General features: G+C 53.3%; 2 protein-coding genes across 5 annotated transcripts; one reads left to right on the forward strand and one right to left on the reverse strand.

Annotated features, from left to right (window-relative positions):
* Positions 1-692: 692 nt before the first annotated feature.
* ART1 (ADP-ribosyltransferase 1) lies at positions 693-8,710 on the reverse strand. 2 transcript variants are annotated; one of them, XM_072794413.1, is made up of 5 exons: positions 8,583-8,710; positions 4,661-4,798; positions 3,602-4,382; positions 2,523-2,564; positions 693-986 (listed from the first exon to the last, which is right to left on the reverse strand). In XM_072794413.1, exons 2-5 carry the CDS (start codon positions 4,721-4,723, stop codon positions 907-909), a joined length of 966 nt encoding a protein of 321 aa, XP_072650514.1. In that variant the 5' UTR covers positions 4,724-4,798; positions 8,583-8,710; the 3' UTR covers positions 693-906. The 2 variants fall into 2 exon arrangements, with proteins under 2 accessions (XP_072650514.1, XP_072650515.1); XM_072794414.1 differs by having other exon boundaries at positions 4,661-4,778; positions 8,583-8,703.
* On the forward strand, positions 8,676-13,809 carry ART5 (ADP-ribosyltransferase 5). Of its 3 annotated transcripts, none has more exons than XM_072794416.1 (5): positions 8,676-10,475; positions 10,658-10,870; positions 11,811-12,540; positions 13,297-13,329; positions 13,411-13,809. In XM_072794416.1, exons 2-5 carry the CDS (start codon positions 10,811-10,813, stop codon positions 13,515-13,517), a joined length of 930 nt encoding a protein of 309 aa, XP_072650517.1. In that variant the 5' UTR covers positions 8,676-10,475; positions 10,658-10,810; the 3' UTR covers positions 13,518-13,809. The 3 variants fall into 3 exon arrangements, with proteins under 3 accessions (XP_072650517.1, XP_072650518.1, XP_072650516.1); XM_072794417.1 differs by having other exon boundaries at positions 8,677-10,475; positions 13,414-13,809; XM_072794415.1 differs by having other exon boundaries at positions 8,684-10,475; positions 10,753-10,870.
* The last annotated feature ends 181 nt before the right edge of the window (positions 13,810-13,990 follow it).

Here is a 13,990-nt window from a genome sequence, read left to right on the forward strand (position 1 = left end):
TTGATGTCCTGTTTTACCCTTGGGGTCTGTGGTAGTGGGAGTTGGGGATCCAGCTTCCTTCCTCTCTAGAGACAGGAACCTTAGGATGCATAGAACAGGGCAGGGATTATGTCTTTGCTGACAAGAAATCAGCTGAGACCCTGGCTGAGGACCTGATGCTCTCTTTGCTGTCATTCGTGCTCTCTACCCTGTGGAGCTGGAGCCAGTCCACATCATTCCCACACACCGACATTCAGAGAGCTTCAAAGAGTCCTCAGTGGGGGCGTGCAGAGATGAGCCGTTCACAGAGTATTTGTTCCTTTCTGACTTTCTGTATTTCTGACTTTCACATGTTTTCTGGCGCTGCCTCTGTGCTTTAGACCCATTCCCTGCCCTCAAGAGCTCACAGTCTGACATGGAAGACTTACATGGGCACCTGGTGTAGAGAACCCCCCTCCCCGAGACCTATGGGAGCAAAGAGGCAGGGCCCCTTGCCCAGCCAGGAGGGAGAGGTCAGAGTGGGCTTCCTAGAAGACTGAACAGGAACTTTCCAGGGGCACGTGTGAGGCATTTGAGTAACACCAGCAAATACCATGGCCAAGGGCTTTCCTCCCCAGGCCCTCCCCAAACTAGTTTAATCTTCAGTCTCCAAGTGAGTTGTTGCCTGCCCTAGAGACCCCTGCCTCTATTCAGTGTCTCACTCTCAGAGTTTTGGGTAAGGCTCAGTCCCCGAAGTCCTTTATTTCTTCATTAGCAAACCTGGCAGCTGCCAGAGGAAGTCCCAGTGTTCCCTGCAGAGGGAGTTACCATGGATCCTGGCTGTCCTTAAAGCACACAGGAGGCTGGCATCACCGTGTTCGACGATCAAGGCAGCGTGTTGGGAAGGCAGAGCTGTTCAGTGTTGGATGGATCGTGGGAGGCTGGTCTCTATGGAAAGGTTCCCCCGGCAAGAAACCAGAGCGGCAGTAGGAGGGACCAGACTGCAGAAGGGGGGCCTTGACCCATGGCTGCAGGAAAAACAGAGCCAGAGAGAGAGGTTTCGGGCTAAAATCCGGTACACAAAGGAACAGGATGAAGAGGAATGAGCAGAGTGAGCTGCAAACACTGACAAACAATGGGAGCCAGAGATGAGGAGCAAGAATTCAGGGAGGAGGGCAGGCAGATGAAAGAGCCCCCTGTTCGCCTTCCAGAGGTTACTAGGAGGGTCTGTGCCCCTGCCTCCGCTGACACAAAGGAGGCATTGCAGGGTGGGGTGAACAATGAGAGGAGGTGTGAGTGGGCTCTAGTGATGCTCATCGTTGCCCCTCTGCCCAACCCCTGATTGCTGGTTGTCCAGGGGTAGGGGTGGATCCTAAACGTGTCCAGTGCTTGAAATTACATTACCAGAACTCAGGCTGGTTGGAGGCTGGAGATCTGGATTCTGACACTGGCTCTGCCACTGACTCATTCTGTCACCTTAGGCAAGTCACTTCTGTCTCTGGGTCTCCCTTTCCTGTATAATGAGGATAATACTCCCTGTTCTTCCCCCTTCCAATAGTTTATTGTACAATGAGAACAAAACAAGATGGTGTCTGGGGAGTGGTGGGGACCAGGTGGTGTGGTGGTTCAGAATTTGGCTGTTTGGACCCTACCCCTTACTAGCTGTGTGTGTAGGGTGGTTGCTTTATCTCTCTGGGTCTTGGTTCCCTCATCTGTAGAATAGGGGTGATGACAGTACCCACACTCCTGGATCATGGTGAGGATTCATGGCATCATGTGCCTGGAACTCTGAGTGGTACTATGTCATGGAGAATGGTGGGAACTAAGTGGAGCCCAGGGTGCCTGCCTGCCCACTGTTCACAGAGCCCTGGGGCAAGGAGGAGGGGCCTAAGGGGGAGGAGTGGAGAAAGCCATTATTCCCTGAGAATGGCCCTATTCCAGTTGGTTCCCCTGGAAAAGCCTGTCCCCACCTGGAGAAGTGTGGCCCAGAAAGGCCCAGATAAGTAGGATATTCAAGGAAAGAAAAGAGTCACAGCTGAAAGGCACCTGGGGCTCATCTAGTCTAATATGCTTATTATACAGATAGGAAAACTGAGGCCAGAGAGGGATTGACTTGGTCACAGAGAGAGTTGGTAGAGTCTGGATGAGAGCGCAGGTCTCCAGCACCCAAGGCCTGACCTTGACCTTGGAAGGTGGTCTAAGGAGCCCTGAGGGCAGTAATAGAGACAGTGGGTTCTGCAGCTGAAAAAGACCCAGGGAGGACTGTGGGAGTGACCCTTCCCTCTGTCCCCCCAGGATACCCTGGATCTCTCTAGGGCCTGATTAGTGGCCTCCTGTGAGGGAGGGGGCAGCCCCAGACTGGCAGGCAGGTGTGTCAGCTTGCTGACCACTGCCCCATACACACACATATGTCCTATAGGGGTTCTGCTTCAGACGATTTACTTGTTTTGATGAAAAGGGGGTTGTTTTCCTTTCAAGGGGAACATGCATCCAGGAGAGGAGTCCAACCCAAGGGCAGCCTACTTATCCTTCAGCTGAGCCCCACATAGACTTGCAGCTCTTACCTGAGTTATCCAGACGGCAGGGCCTAGACTTACACTGCTTGTCTGTAGGGAAGAAACAGAAAAGAATCAAAGGGTCAGTAGCTCTCAGGACAGGAAGGAGCCCCAGAACCCTGTGGTCCATCCCCGGCTTACTCTAGGACAAGCTGGTACATTTTCTCCTAACTCTGCTTCCTTATGGTAGGACCTCCCTTACCTGCATTTGACTTGACCCATGAGCTGCAGAGCTAGAAGGGAGCCAGCCCTCTCCCTCTCCTATGCCTTGTCACAGCCAAGGAGGCACTAGTTGATGTACTTTGCATGTCTTCTCGCCTTCTGCCAATTCCTGCGCACTCATGATGCTGTCCAAGTGGGAATGGAAGCCACACTGGACCATCTCCCATTTTAGATGCAGTCCACAGTTCCAGCCAACAACCTGCCTCTAATTGTGCAAAATGGACCTCGCAAGCCCCTGGGAGTCACTCAGCCAGGACCAGCGGGCCACAGCCCTTTCAGAGATTAAGAACCTGGGCCTGTCTTCAGGATTCCACCTCTGGCCGGTCCTGGGGGATAGACAGGAAGAGTATCTGAAGCCTGTGACTGCCTGAAGTGGAACTTTGGGGCACAACACCCAACTGCTGTCTTCCCACCCCCCTGACACCCCCAGTCAGTATACACGGCAGCACAGGATTTCCATTCAGCCAGATACACGTGTTCCTCTTGGAAACTGAGTTTGGGGCTCTTACTCGTACCTGGCAACAATGGTCTGGATGTCAGTGCTGTGGCCATAAATTAGTTGCCTTCTAACTTCCAGCTGGGAGAAAAGCCTGACCAATTCTGTTTGGCCCTCAAATGGCCACCTGCTTCAGTCAGGAAACCCTCTTCGGCCTCCCGGCAGGTAAGTGGCCAGCCCTGGCTTAGGGACCTCCAAGGACAAGGGTCCTGCTACCTCAGAAGATTGTCTCCTCTTAGATGCAAAGGGTAGAGGGGCAGAGGATAGGACTGGGTCCCCCTCACTGTTCATCTGTTTGTCGAATTTGTATATGGACCTGCTGGAAATGCGGGGAAGCCTGTCTTCTGCGTGGGGCACACTCCATGCTCACCTTTAATGTATTCACAGTTGTACGTGCTGCGCTTGCCCAGGGCCCGGAGGTAGATGCGGGTGGGGCCCTGGGCTGGTCTACTGGCATTGATCACCTGGAAGGTCTCGAAGGGGGGGATCAGCACCTCCTCCTCCCCGGGGAAGAAGGAATAGCCCTTGATAGGTGCCCCAAGGCAAGTCCAGATGCCGAAGAAGGTATCCTCCCCAAACTGCTGGGCTGCGACGTTCTGCAGGGATGCAGATGCAAACCCCCCCAGCCTTACGGTGGCCCCGGGTCCGGCTGGCCGGAAGCGCAGGCCATGCACCCCTCGGAACACCTGGTGGCACTGGGGTGAACGCTGGCCCCTGCCCAGCAGCTGTAGGGCCTCCGTCAGCAGGAAATGGAGTGTCTTGAAGGAGAAGTGGTTGAGGTAGTGGGCTCTGGAGCGGCCCGCCTCGCGCACGGCCGCGTTGAACTCCTTGTGCAGGGGGCTGTGGGCTGTGTAGGCCAGGAGGGCCACCCCGTGCTCGTCGCGGAAGCCGGGGGGCCGTGCGGGCAGCCGGGTGGGCCTCGGGCCCCACTCCGGGCCCCAGGCCTGGCGGTGCCGCCACTGGCTGCTTGCCAGCGCCCAGCTGTCGGCGTACACCTTGTTGGCCTGGAACTCCGTTTGGTTGAGGTCGGGGAGAGCGGCCGTCATGGCTGCCGCGCAGCCAGCGTACTGGTCATCGAAGGAGGCTGGGGCCATGTCCAGGGGCATTTCCTGAGCGAACAGGTCTCGACGGGTGATGGGGTGGCCCTGGGCCTGAGGGAGACGGGGCAGTCAGGACTGAGGGATTGAGCCTCGGGAGAGTGGGAGCCTGTCATCAAATTTGTCCAACTAGATGAGGACCCCGAGGGTCCCAGACACACCTGGCGGGGGAGGGGATCGGGACCACTAGTGGGTCTGGGGCTGGCCCCTCTGCTGGGCGAGCGGCAGTGGAGACAGTCGCCCTCTACTCCCACGGCTTCTCCTCCCAGTGTTCAGAAGAAGCCAACAAAGCAGCTCCCTGCTGGCGTGGGCACGGTGGAGGGTGACCATACCTGAAGGGCTTCCATGAGGCCCACAGACACAAGCAGCAGAGACATCAGGGGAGGAGTCTGCATGTTGGAGGTAGCCCTGGACAAGTCACTGTCTCTCTGTGGGTCTCAGTTTCTTCATCTAGAAAATGGGAATGTTACCTGTACAATTTAAAACATTAATTAGGGATCCCTGGGTGGTGCAGCGGTTTAGCGCCTGCCTTTGGCCCAGGGCGCGATCCTGGAGACCCAGGATCAAATCCCACGTTGGGCTCCCGGTGCATGGAGCCTGCTTCTCCCTCTGCCTATGTCTCTGCCTCTCTCTCTCTCTCTCTCTCTGTGACTATCATAAATAAATTTAAAAAATTAAAAAAAAAAATAAAACATTAATTGACACCTGGTCTGTGCCACTCCCAGTGCCTGGCACAGAGTCACAGCATAAAAATGAAGGCTCACGGCACCTGGGTGGCTCAGTTGGTCGTACATCTGCTTTTGGCTCAGGTCATGATCCCAGAGTCCTGGGATTGAGCCCTGCATCAGGCTCCCTGCTCAGCAGGGAGTCTGCTACTTCTCCCTGTCCCCCTGCCTCCTCCTCCGCGCTCATGCTCTCTCTCTCTCTCTCTCTCACAAATAAATAATCCTTAAAAAAGAAAGAAAGAAGGAAAGAAAGAAATGAATGCTCGGGAGAGGACCTTTCTTGCCAGAAGGATCTTGGGAGACTTCCTGGAGGAGGTGTTATCTGAATAGGATCTTTCAGGATGAATAGGAAAATAAGGCTTCGATTAGTGGAGATTGGGAGAGGAGTGGGATTTGGGGTGGGAAAGAGCCTACCTAGAACAGCAGAAATAAGAGGAGCAAATGTATTGGATGTAAAAAGTGAAAGACCTTGTGTCCAGCATGGCAGAGCTTGCAGTGTGGGAATGTTGGAAAGACTGGGGCCAGTCTTGAAAGGTCTCGACTGTCATGGTGAGAGGTTTGGGCTTCACCCAATGGGGGATGTGAGGCTGGAACAGATCCAGGACTGGCCAGCTGGTGGGGCCATGGCAGTTCTCCAGGGACAGGATCCAGCCATCCTCTCCTCCCGAAGTCCTGCTGAGAACTGAGCCCTCCTCTCCTAAGCCCTCAACTGTGTCCAGGACAGTGATAGTATAGACTCCCAGGTGGTGAGGGAGAGGGCCTGGGAGATAGGGGAGGATGGGGTAGGGAGTGATGCTCCAAGAAGGCGGAGTCCCAGCTTTGGGTCAGGATTGGAACAGATGGTTTTTAAATCAGCACTGCTTCTTATTTTTTTCTGTTTCTTTTATTACCAAGTAATGCATATGCTTATAGTGGAAAAAAAAATGAATCATAGAGTCCAAGTCCCTGTCTTCTTTCTCCCTCCGAGCCCTCCCTCTCTCATACTTGTGCTGCTATTACCATAATAATAGTATCCTGTAGGACCATTTTAGGTGCACGTGCAAATAATTTAATATGTAAATATGCATGCACCCAGATTTTTTTCCTAATTTTTTTACATAAAAAAAAAGATTTTATTTATTCATGAAACACACACACACAGAGAGGCAGAGACCCAGGCAGAGGGAGAAGCAGGCTTCCTGCTGGGAGCCTGATATGGGACTCGATCCCCAGACCCTGGGATCATGACCTGAGCCAAAGGCAGATGCTCAATCATTGAGCCACCCACGTGCCCATTTTTTGACATTTTTAATATTACACATAATACTTCACTGAACATCCTGGTATAGAAATCTTTGTCTATTTGTGTGCATATTTTTATAGGAAAGATATCCAGAAGTTATATGATGTTTAAAGGCTATAATAATTGTTTATTTGGCACTGCCAAACTGCCACCCAGGGGCACTGGTTTGCCCTTCCACAATAGTGAATGAGAGGGCCCTTTCCTCTACATCTTTGCCAGTGCTGGCTATCATGGTCTGTTTTTAACTTTCACTTACCTGGTGGGCACAGATGGTATCTATTTTTTAATTCACATCTCTGCTCACTAATAAGATCAACCTTAACTTTAATCTTTACCATTTTAAAGTTTTAATTTTCTACAGGTAAATACATTTTCATTGTTCAAAATGTAAATAGTCCGAAAGGCATGCAGTGAAACACCTTTCTCTCTCTATGTCCTTTCCTTGTCTCCCCAGAGGCAACTAACATTCCCATTTTCTGTGTATCCTTCTAAAGATACCCTATGCACATATAAGCAGAATCACAGGTATTTCCAATTTCCTTTCACAAATGGCAAAACAGCGGTTCTTTATCTTCGGAAATCTGATGAAAGCTGAAGCCTCTCCTCAGAAAATGGATATATGCACTTTCACACCGTGTTATAGGAGTTTCAGGTGCTTGTGTCTCTGCCCCCAGTCGTTCTCAGGCTAAGTGTCCCTGCTCCATAATCCCCTCTGGTTCTTTTCTTTTTTTCAATTTTTAAAAATATATATATGAGGGAAGAGATGAGAACACATCTAGAAAGGGAAAAAAAAAACACAACAAAACACAACTTTCCTCCGTGGCCTCAGGACAGAGCCTCCTCAAGTTGGCATTGGAGGTGCTCTGTGACCTAGCCCTCCATGATCTTTGCAGCCCTGTGCCCTCCCCCCTGCCCCACGCTTGGCTTCTTCAAGACAGAACAAAGCTCCCAGGTGAGGCATCACTGCTTCCTTCCCTGTGGCTCTGCACGCATTGCCATCTGCTGGGGATGCCCTCATCCTACTACCCACTTTTCAAGACTGAGCTCAGGGGTCACCTTCTCCAGGGAGCCGTCCAACTTCTCTGTGGTCTTACATCACCCAGTGCTTTCCTCTGTCACTGTCCTCATCATACTGTGTTGCCCTTCTGTGTCTATCTCCTGTCCTGGCTTGTGAGTTCCTTCAGGGCTGGGACACAGAATGGGTCACTTTGAACAAAAGATAGCCCCCAAAAAACTCAGAGCTGAGCCCCAGCCAGGCACAAATGAGGCCTCCTGGAATGTTTGCTGAGAGTCTGAGAGACTTTCTGGGTACAGCTGACAGTGTAGGCCACTGCAGAGCAAGTTGATGGATGACTTTGGTGAGCAGCGTTGAGGGGGAATAGGGTGGGACCTGAGCGATGAGGACATTACGGGAGGTGAGGAGATGGAGGCACTGGGCAGCCACTTCTATCCTACCTGCCCTCTGTTTTTTTCCTCATCCTGTCGGGACACCTGTCAGTTTCTCCTCATCCAGACCCTCACTGAACATTCCCTTCTGGGGTTTTGACTCCAGGAACCCCCAAATTTCCCAATGCCCCCAAGCCTCCCAGATATCCTAAATATCTCCATCAAAGATGCTATGGTCTGTATGTTGGTGTCCACCCAAAATTCATATGTTGAAATCCTAATGCCTGCTCTGATGGCTTCAGAAGGTGGGGCCTTTAGGACATAATTAGTTCATGAGGGCAGAGCCCTCGTGAATGAGATTACTGTTCTTATAAAAGAGACCCCACAAAATTCCCTAGCCCCTGCCCCCACGTGAGGACATTGTGAAAAGGTATTGGCTATGAGCCAGAAAGAGGGCCTTCACCCAACCATGCTGGCACCCCAACCTCAGACTTTCAGCCTCCAGAACTATGATAAATAAATGTCTGTTGTTTATAAGTTATTCAGTCTGTGGTGGTTTATAGCAGCCTGAACAGACTAAGATAAAAGTTTCCCTGAAACTGTTCCTATCGACTCCTAGAATTCCACCAATACTCCAGATTTCAGGTGCCTGGGTGGCCTTCAGCTCAGATCATGATCCTGGGGTGTCAGGCTCCCTGCTCAGCAGGGAGTCTGCTTCTCCCTCTACCCCTCCCTCTGCTCAGGCTCTCTCTCTTTCTCAAATGAATAAATAAAATCTTTCTTAAAAAAATACCCCAAAATTCCCCTTTAAAAAAGTCTTTCCCTGCCCTGTACCCAGGAGGAGGGTGGTGTGCCCCTTACCTAGGTTTTCTCCAGGGAAGCTGGTGTTGGTCTCCAGTGATGACCACCAGGGGAGGGGGAAGGCAGGTTTCTCCTTTATACTGTCAGTTCTCCCACCCCTTGTATCCACACAGCTGCTCAGAAATGTGACACTCCCCCATCTATTTCTGGATGTCTCCTGAAGGCTTGGGAACGCTAGCCTCTGCCCAGTCTGCCCTGGGCCCGTGTACCTCCCATAAAAAAGGGAAGCCCAGAAGCCAGAGAGAAAGTGGGCTGAGACATCGAGGATCCAGGCTAGAACAACTGCCTCCCCACTGGGTCTGGTCCTTTGTGCAGCAGCCCTGTCCTCAGTATCTTTGCACTTTGTGTTTGTCTTATGTGAGCATGGAGACTCTCCTAACGTGCAAGGAGAAAATTCCAGATTAAGGAGGCTGGGTCTGGCCAGCACTGATTTGCTATGTGATCTTGGAGGACTTTCTGCCTCGCTCAAGGCCCCTGCTCAATGACTAAATGTGACTCCATCTCCTGGGGCCTTTCTTGGATTTCCGCATTTCGGTTGGGAGAAGCACTTCCATGTGGGGAGAGGACAAACCCTGATCCCGGTAGACTTGTTTCAGCAGGCCTAGCTGTCCCAGACAGTATCTTCTGTTCCAGCAACTGCGAGTGCTCAGGGTCCTCCATGGAGACAGGCAGTCAGGATAAATAGGCAAGATTTGGTTTTTCACAGTAATGGGGAACAGTAGAGAAACTGATGTTTCTAACCTAGGTGAACTTCGGGATGGTCCATCTCACTGGAGGGGGACAAGAGTACTTGTCTAGAAGCTGTGTGTCTGCCTGACAAACGCTCTGGTTTTTTGGGAAGACACTTTTCCCACCTGCCTTGCTGCATTTCTCCAAGCCCAGACACACAGTTTGTCTTTTTTGGTATATAGGAAGGATTTTTGGAGAAAGGATTTTAGAAGAAGGAAATTCTTCATTTGACTGGCAACCTGCGGGAATGGGGCGGTGCAGATGGGGCTAAACGAATGAGCCAGATCAGGATGGAGGCCCTGAGGAAAGTCTAGCCTTCTACGCCCACCTCAGCCCCAGCAAGCAGCAAGAAGCATCTCTTTTTGGGACCCCCCAAATCCCTGACCATTTTGGGAATAACCCTCAGGCTCAGGCTGCCAGAAAGCTGTCCCCAGAGCTGCTTACTGATTTCTCAGCTGGCCCCTTCTCCCATTACCTCTGATTAGCATCCAAAACTCAGAGCCAGGTTATTTATAGACAGGCCCGCAGCAGGGGAGGGGAAAGGCTAGTGTTTATAAACATGGGGTCACCTGGGTCTAAGAGATCCAGAGAGAGAGGGTCTGGGGAGGGAGCGGGGCTGGCCCCTGAGGATGTGAGACAGCTCTGCATCTGGTCCAGCCCTACAGAAGGGAAGGGGACGGGTGGGTGCCGCCCAGATGCTGGACCACACGTGCCCCATGAGTGGGCCTTATGCAAATTTCATGCAAATCGGCGAGTGCCCCAGCGGAGAGTTCTTGGTGGGGGGGACCCTCGTGGGCCTCCCCGGCCTAGTGGTCTGAGAGCTGGGGCACGGCCAGGTCGGGGCCGCTAGAGGGAGAGGCCGAGCGTCACGAGTCCCTCCTCTAAGCCTGGTCCCGCTCCGAGCCACAGCGGATTCTGCAGAGAGGTGGCAGTAGGGCAGGGGAGGTGCGCCCCTCGGCCCCTTCCCGCGCCGCTCGCGTTCCCCTACCCCGTGTCCGTTGTTGCAGAAGAGAGGTGTCGGGTTACCGCCGCGGGGGCTATAGTTAGCCGCGGGACTTTGTGGATCGGCTGCACTCCCGGGACAGCGCAGCGCCCGCCGGGACTTAGCCCCCCGCCGCCCGTGCCCTCAGTGCTCCTTCCCGCTGTCACCCCAGCAACTTCCAGGTGGGTCCCTGGCTCCCGCCCCCTCCCCTCTCCGGGCCGAGCCAAGCTAGTGCTCCACCTTTACCATCGCAAGACGGTCCCGGAGCAGAAGGCGCAGCATGGGGGCTAGTGGGAAACCTGGGGAGCCGAGCCTTGGGGTTGGGGGGGTACGATAAAATCTAAAACCCCGCCCACTCCCTTAGGCCCGCCCTTGGCCCCGCCCACACCTGCTTGGGCCGCGTCCCGGACTGGGACCCTTCACACCCCAGAGGAAGGGACCCTGATCTCTGTCCCCCAGCCCATCGCCGCTGGTGCCCTCTTCATCTGGACCTCGCCCTCCTGAGTCTCCCCCAGGAATGATGCTGGCGGCTCTGCTGATGGCTCTTAGCTACCTCGGCTTCCATGCCCTCTGGCAGGTAACTGGGAGAACCTTCTGCCACAAAGGGAACAGGTCAGGTGCAGACCCAAAAGAGGTGGACTGGGGGGCTGACTCCTCAAAAATTTCTCCCAGGGACCCTCTTCTAGGATACCAGTCCTCTTAATCCTCTTCTTCTCTCCCCTGCAGGGAGCCCCAAGTTCCCATTCTCTCTCCCAGAACCTCTGCCTCCATCCACTGGTCCCCTTAGGGTCCTCCTTCCTTCATATTGTTCCTCCTCACTCCCTGTCTGCCACCACAGGCTCAGCCCAGGGAAACCGGCTCTGGCTACCTGTGTGCTGCCCTCCTGCAGGCCCTCCCAGACCAGAGCTTGACCTCCTCCACAGCCCCACCCCATGCTTGGGAGTATGGGCTGCGAAAGCAGGAGAGAGGACTCAGGAGTCTCAGAGCTGACACTGTCTGGGTGTGGTGGCATGAAGGGGCAAGTGAACCTAAGGATGGAGACCTGGTCAGGTCACTGGACGTTGGCTGTAGATTTGTGTATCACCTGCATACTGAGTCTTAGAGCCAGAACAGTGTTTGGAAGTCAGCTAACCCCACTTCCTACCAGGTGTAGGAACTCTCTAAGGACAAAATGACCCCTTCACGTTGTACATGCTGCCCTCGCAATATTCCTGTGAGGTTGGAAGTATCCTCAGTTTATACATGGAGAACCTCAAGCTCAGAAAAGTTAAGAGACTTGCCTGAGATCCCATAGCTAGTAGGTGGAGAAGTCATGATTTGAATCCACGGCTGTCTGACTCCGGCAGCTGTGCTATTTAAGCTCTTGAGCTCTTGCCAAATGACATACACTGGATATTTGGTCATGGAAACGAGATACTGTGTTTCTGGATTGATCTGCCACCAGTCCAGTGTTCTCTGTCCAGTGCTCTGAACTTCTGCCCTTTCCTATGTGGCTCCTCTCTTTCCTACATCCATAGGCCCAGGCTGTTCCCATCCTGCCCCTGGGCCTGGCTCCAGACACTTTCGATGATGCTTATGTGGGCTGCACAGAGGAGATGGAAGAGAAAGCAGGCCCTCTGCTGAAGGAGGAGATGGCCCGCCATGCCCTGCTGCGAGAGTCCTGGGAGGCAGCCCGGGGGGCCTGGGAGCACAAGCGCCAAGGGCTCACCCTGCCCCCTGGCTTCAAAGCCCAGCATGGAATCGCCATCATGGTCTATACCAACTCATCTAACACTTTGTACTGGGAGCTGAACCAGGCTGTGCGGACAGGTGGTGGCTCCCGGGAGTCCTACATGAGGCACTTTCCCTTCAAGGCTCTGCATTTCTACCTCACCCGGGCCCTGCAGCTGCTGCAGGGCAGTGGAGGCTGCAGCCGGGGACCTGGGGAGGTGGTGTTCCGAGGTGTGGGCACTCTTCACTTTGAACCCAAGAGGCTTGGGGACTCTGTCCGCTTGGGCCAGTTTGCTTCCAGCTCCCTGGATGAGGCAGTGGCCCGCAGATTTGGCAACGCCACCTTCTTCTCTCTAAGGACTTGCTTTGGGGCCCCTATCCAGGCCTTGTCTGTCTTTCCTGAGGAGCGCGAGGTGCTGATCCCTCCACATGAAGTCTTCTTGGTCACCAGGTTCTCCCAGGATGGAGCCCGGAGCCTGGTGACCCTCTGGAGCTATAATCAGACCTGCAGTCACTTTAACTGCGCCTATCTGGGTGGTGAGCCATGCATGAGGGAAGCAGGACCAGCAGGGTGGGAGAGACCAGGAGACCCACGTGGTCAGTGGGGAAGTTGGGATGACTGTTCTCTATGACTTGGGTTCTCAACTCTTAGGAGGCCTTTTTTTTTTTTTTTTTTAAGATTTTATTTATTTATTGAAAGAAAGAGAGCATGAGCTAGGGGAAGGAGAAGGAGAAGCAGACTCTCCGCGCTGAGCAGGGAGCCTTATGTGGGCCTCGATCCCAGGACCATGAGATCATGACCGGAGCCAAAGACAGACGCTTAACCGTCTGAAACACCCAGGAGCCCCTCGTAGAAGGTCTTATAAGTGTTTTCTGGCTCTATGAACACCCTCAGGTGATTCTGTTAGTGTTCTCAAAAGGTTCTATCTGCTGAACAGTCTAATTGACCAAAAGAACCTGGTTAAGAAGGTTGAAAAGCAGAGGAAAGTAATAGGGGAGCTGCTTCAGGTCTCAGGAGGCCTTGGACTAAGTGGGCTTGACACAACATATATACACCATACCCAAGTGCTGAGGCAGGGACAGGCTGCAGGAGCCGCTGGGGCTGGGGTGGGAGTAGGGATGGATAGGGAATCTGCGGGAGATTTCCCAGGGGAGAGAGAAGAAGGAAAGTTAGAGCTAGAAGGGAAAGCTGGATTGAGAAGGGGAATGGCCCACGCCAGGGCCTGGAGGGAAGGGAAGCTTGGAGTGTGAGGAGCTATCTACCCCAAGGCCTCACCGTGCTGTCTGTTGCAGGGGAGAAGAGGCGGAGGTGTGTGTCTGTACCAAGTGAGTATCTTCCTGCCCCTTCCTCACCTGCTTCAACTCCCCCTGGCTCAGCTGACCCTTCACCTTCTTTTTTCTCTCCAGCAGGAGGGCACCCGGACTCCACCTCCAAGAAGGACTTCTCTCTGCTTTCCTGGAAGACCCTGCTCTTGGCCCCCGGGGGCTTCCAGCTCTCAGGAGCTGGGCCATGAAAGCCCAGTGTCTGTCACTTAGGAGTCCTAGGAACTCGTGACCTTCATATGAAGAAGAAGGCCTAGAACGGCCTCAAAGTGGGAACGTGGTTTCGGACCCAGCCCTAGCAGCCATTTCCCCAGGGATGGGGACCTACCCAGTCATCTCTCTATCCAATCAGGATATGGGGGGATCTGAGGCCATGGCAGGGTGGAGGGAGTTCTGCTATGTGGTAGGGACTCCCTGGGACAAGCAAGGGTGGTACTATGATGGCCACTCAATTAAACAGTATTGCAGTGTGGTGACATCAAATTTCATTGGTTTGATTGGTTTATTCCATGAGACTAGACCATTTACCCTGCTTTGGCTTTGGGAGACTCAGAGACAGAAGAACTAAAAGGATGACTTCTTGATCACTCCTAGACATGGTCTCCTGTGCAGACCCCTGTCACATACCACAACTTGCAAACCCAGAAGCTTTAACAGCCAGAGA

The sequence above is a fragment of the Canis lupus genome, chromosome 23 (genome assembly GCF_048164855.1).
Source record: "Canis lupus baileyi chromosome 23, mCanLup2.hap1, whole genome shotgun sequence".
NCBI classification, from domain to species: domain Eukaryota; kingdom Metazoa; phylum Chordata; class Mammalia; order Carnivora; family Canidae; genus Canis; species Canis lupus.

Excerpts from the sequence above, each read along its gene's own strand:
- ART5 (XM_072794416.1), top strand. The coding sequence starts at position 10,811 with ATGATGCTGGCGGCTCTGCTGATGGCTCTTAGCTACCTCGGCTTCCAT. Across the intron at positions 12,541-13,296 it reads TAACTGCGCCTATCTGGGTG|GGGAGAAGAGGCGGAGGTGT; the intron begins GTGAGCCATGCA and ends TGTCTGTTGCAG. Across the intron at positions 13,330-13,410 it reads GAGGTGTGTGTCTGTACCAA|CAGGAGGGCACCCGGACTCC; the intron begins GTGAGTATCTTC and ends TTTTCTCTCCAG.
- ART1 (XM_072794413.1), bottom strand. The coding sequence starts at position 4,723 with ATGCAGACTCCTCCCCTGATGTCTCTGCTGCTTGTGTCTGTGGGCCTC. Across the intron at positions 2,565-3,601 it reads CAACTGTGAATACATTAAAG|ACAAGCAGTGTAAGTCTAGG; the intron begins GTGAGCATGGAG and ends TCTTCCCTACAG. Across the intron at positions 987-2,522 it reads CTGCCGTCTGGATAACTCAG|CCATGGGTCAAGGCCCCCCT; the intron begins GTAAGAGCTGCA and ends TTTTTCCTGCAG.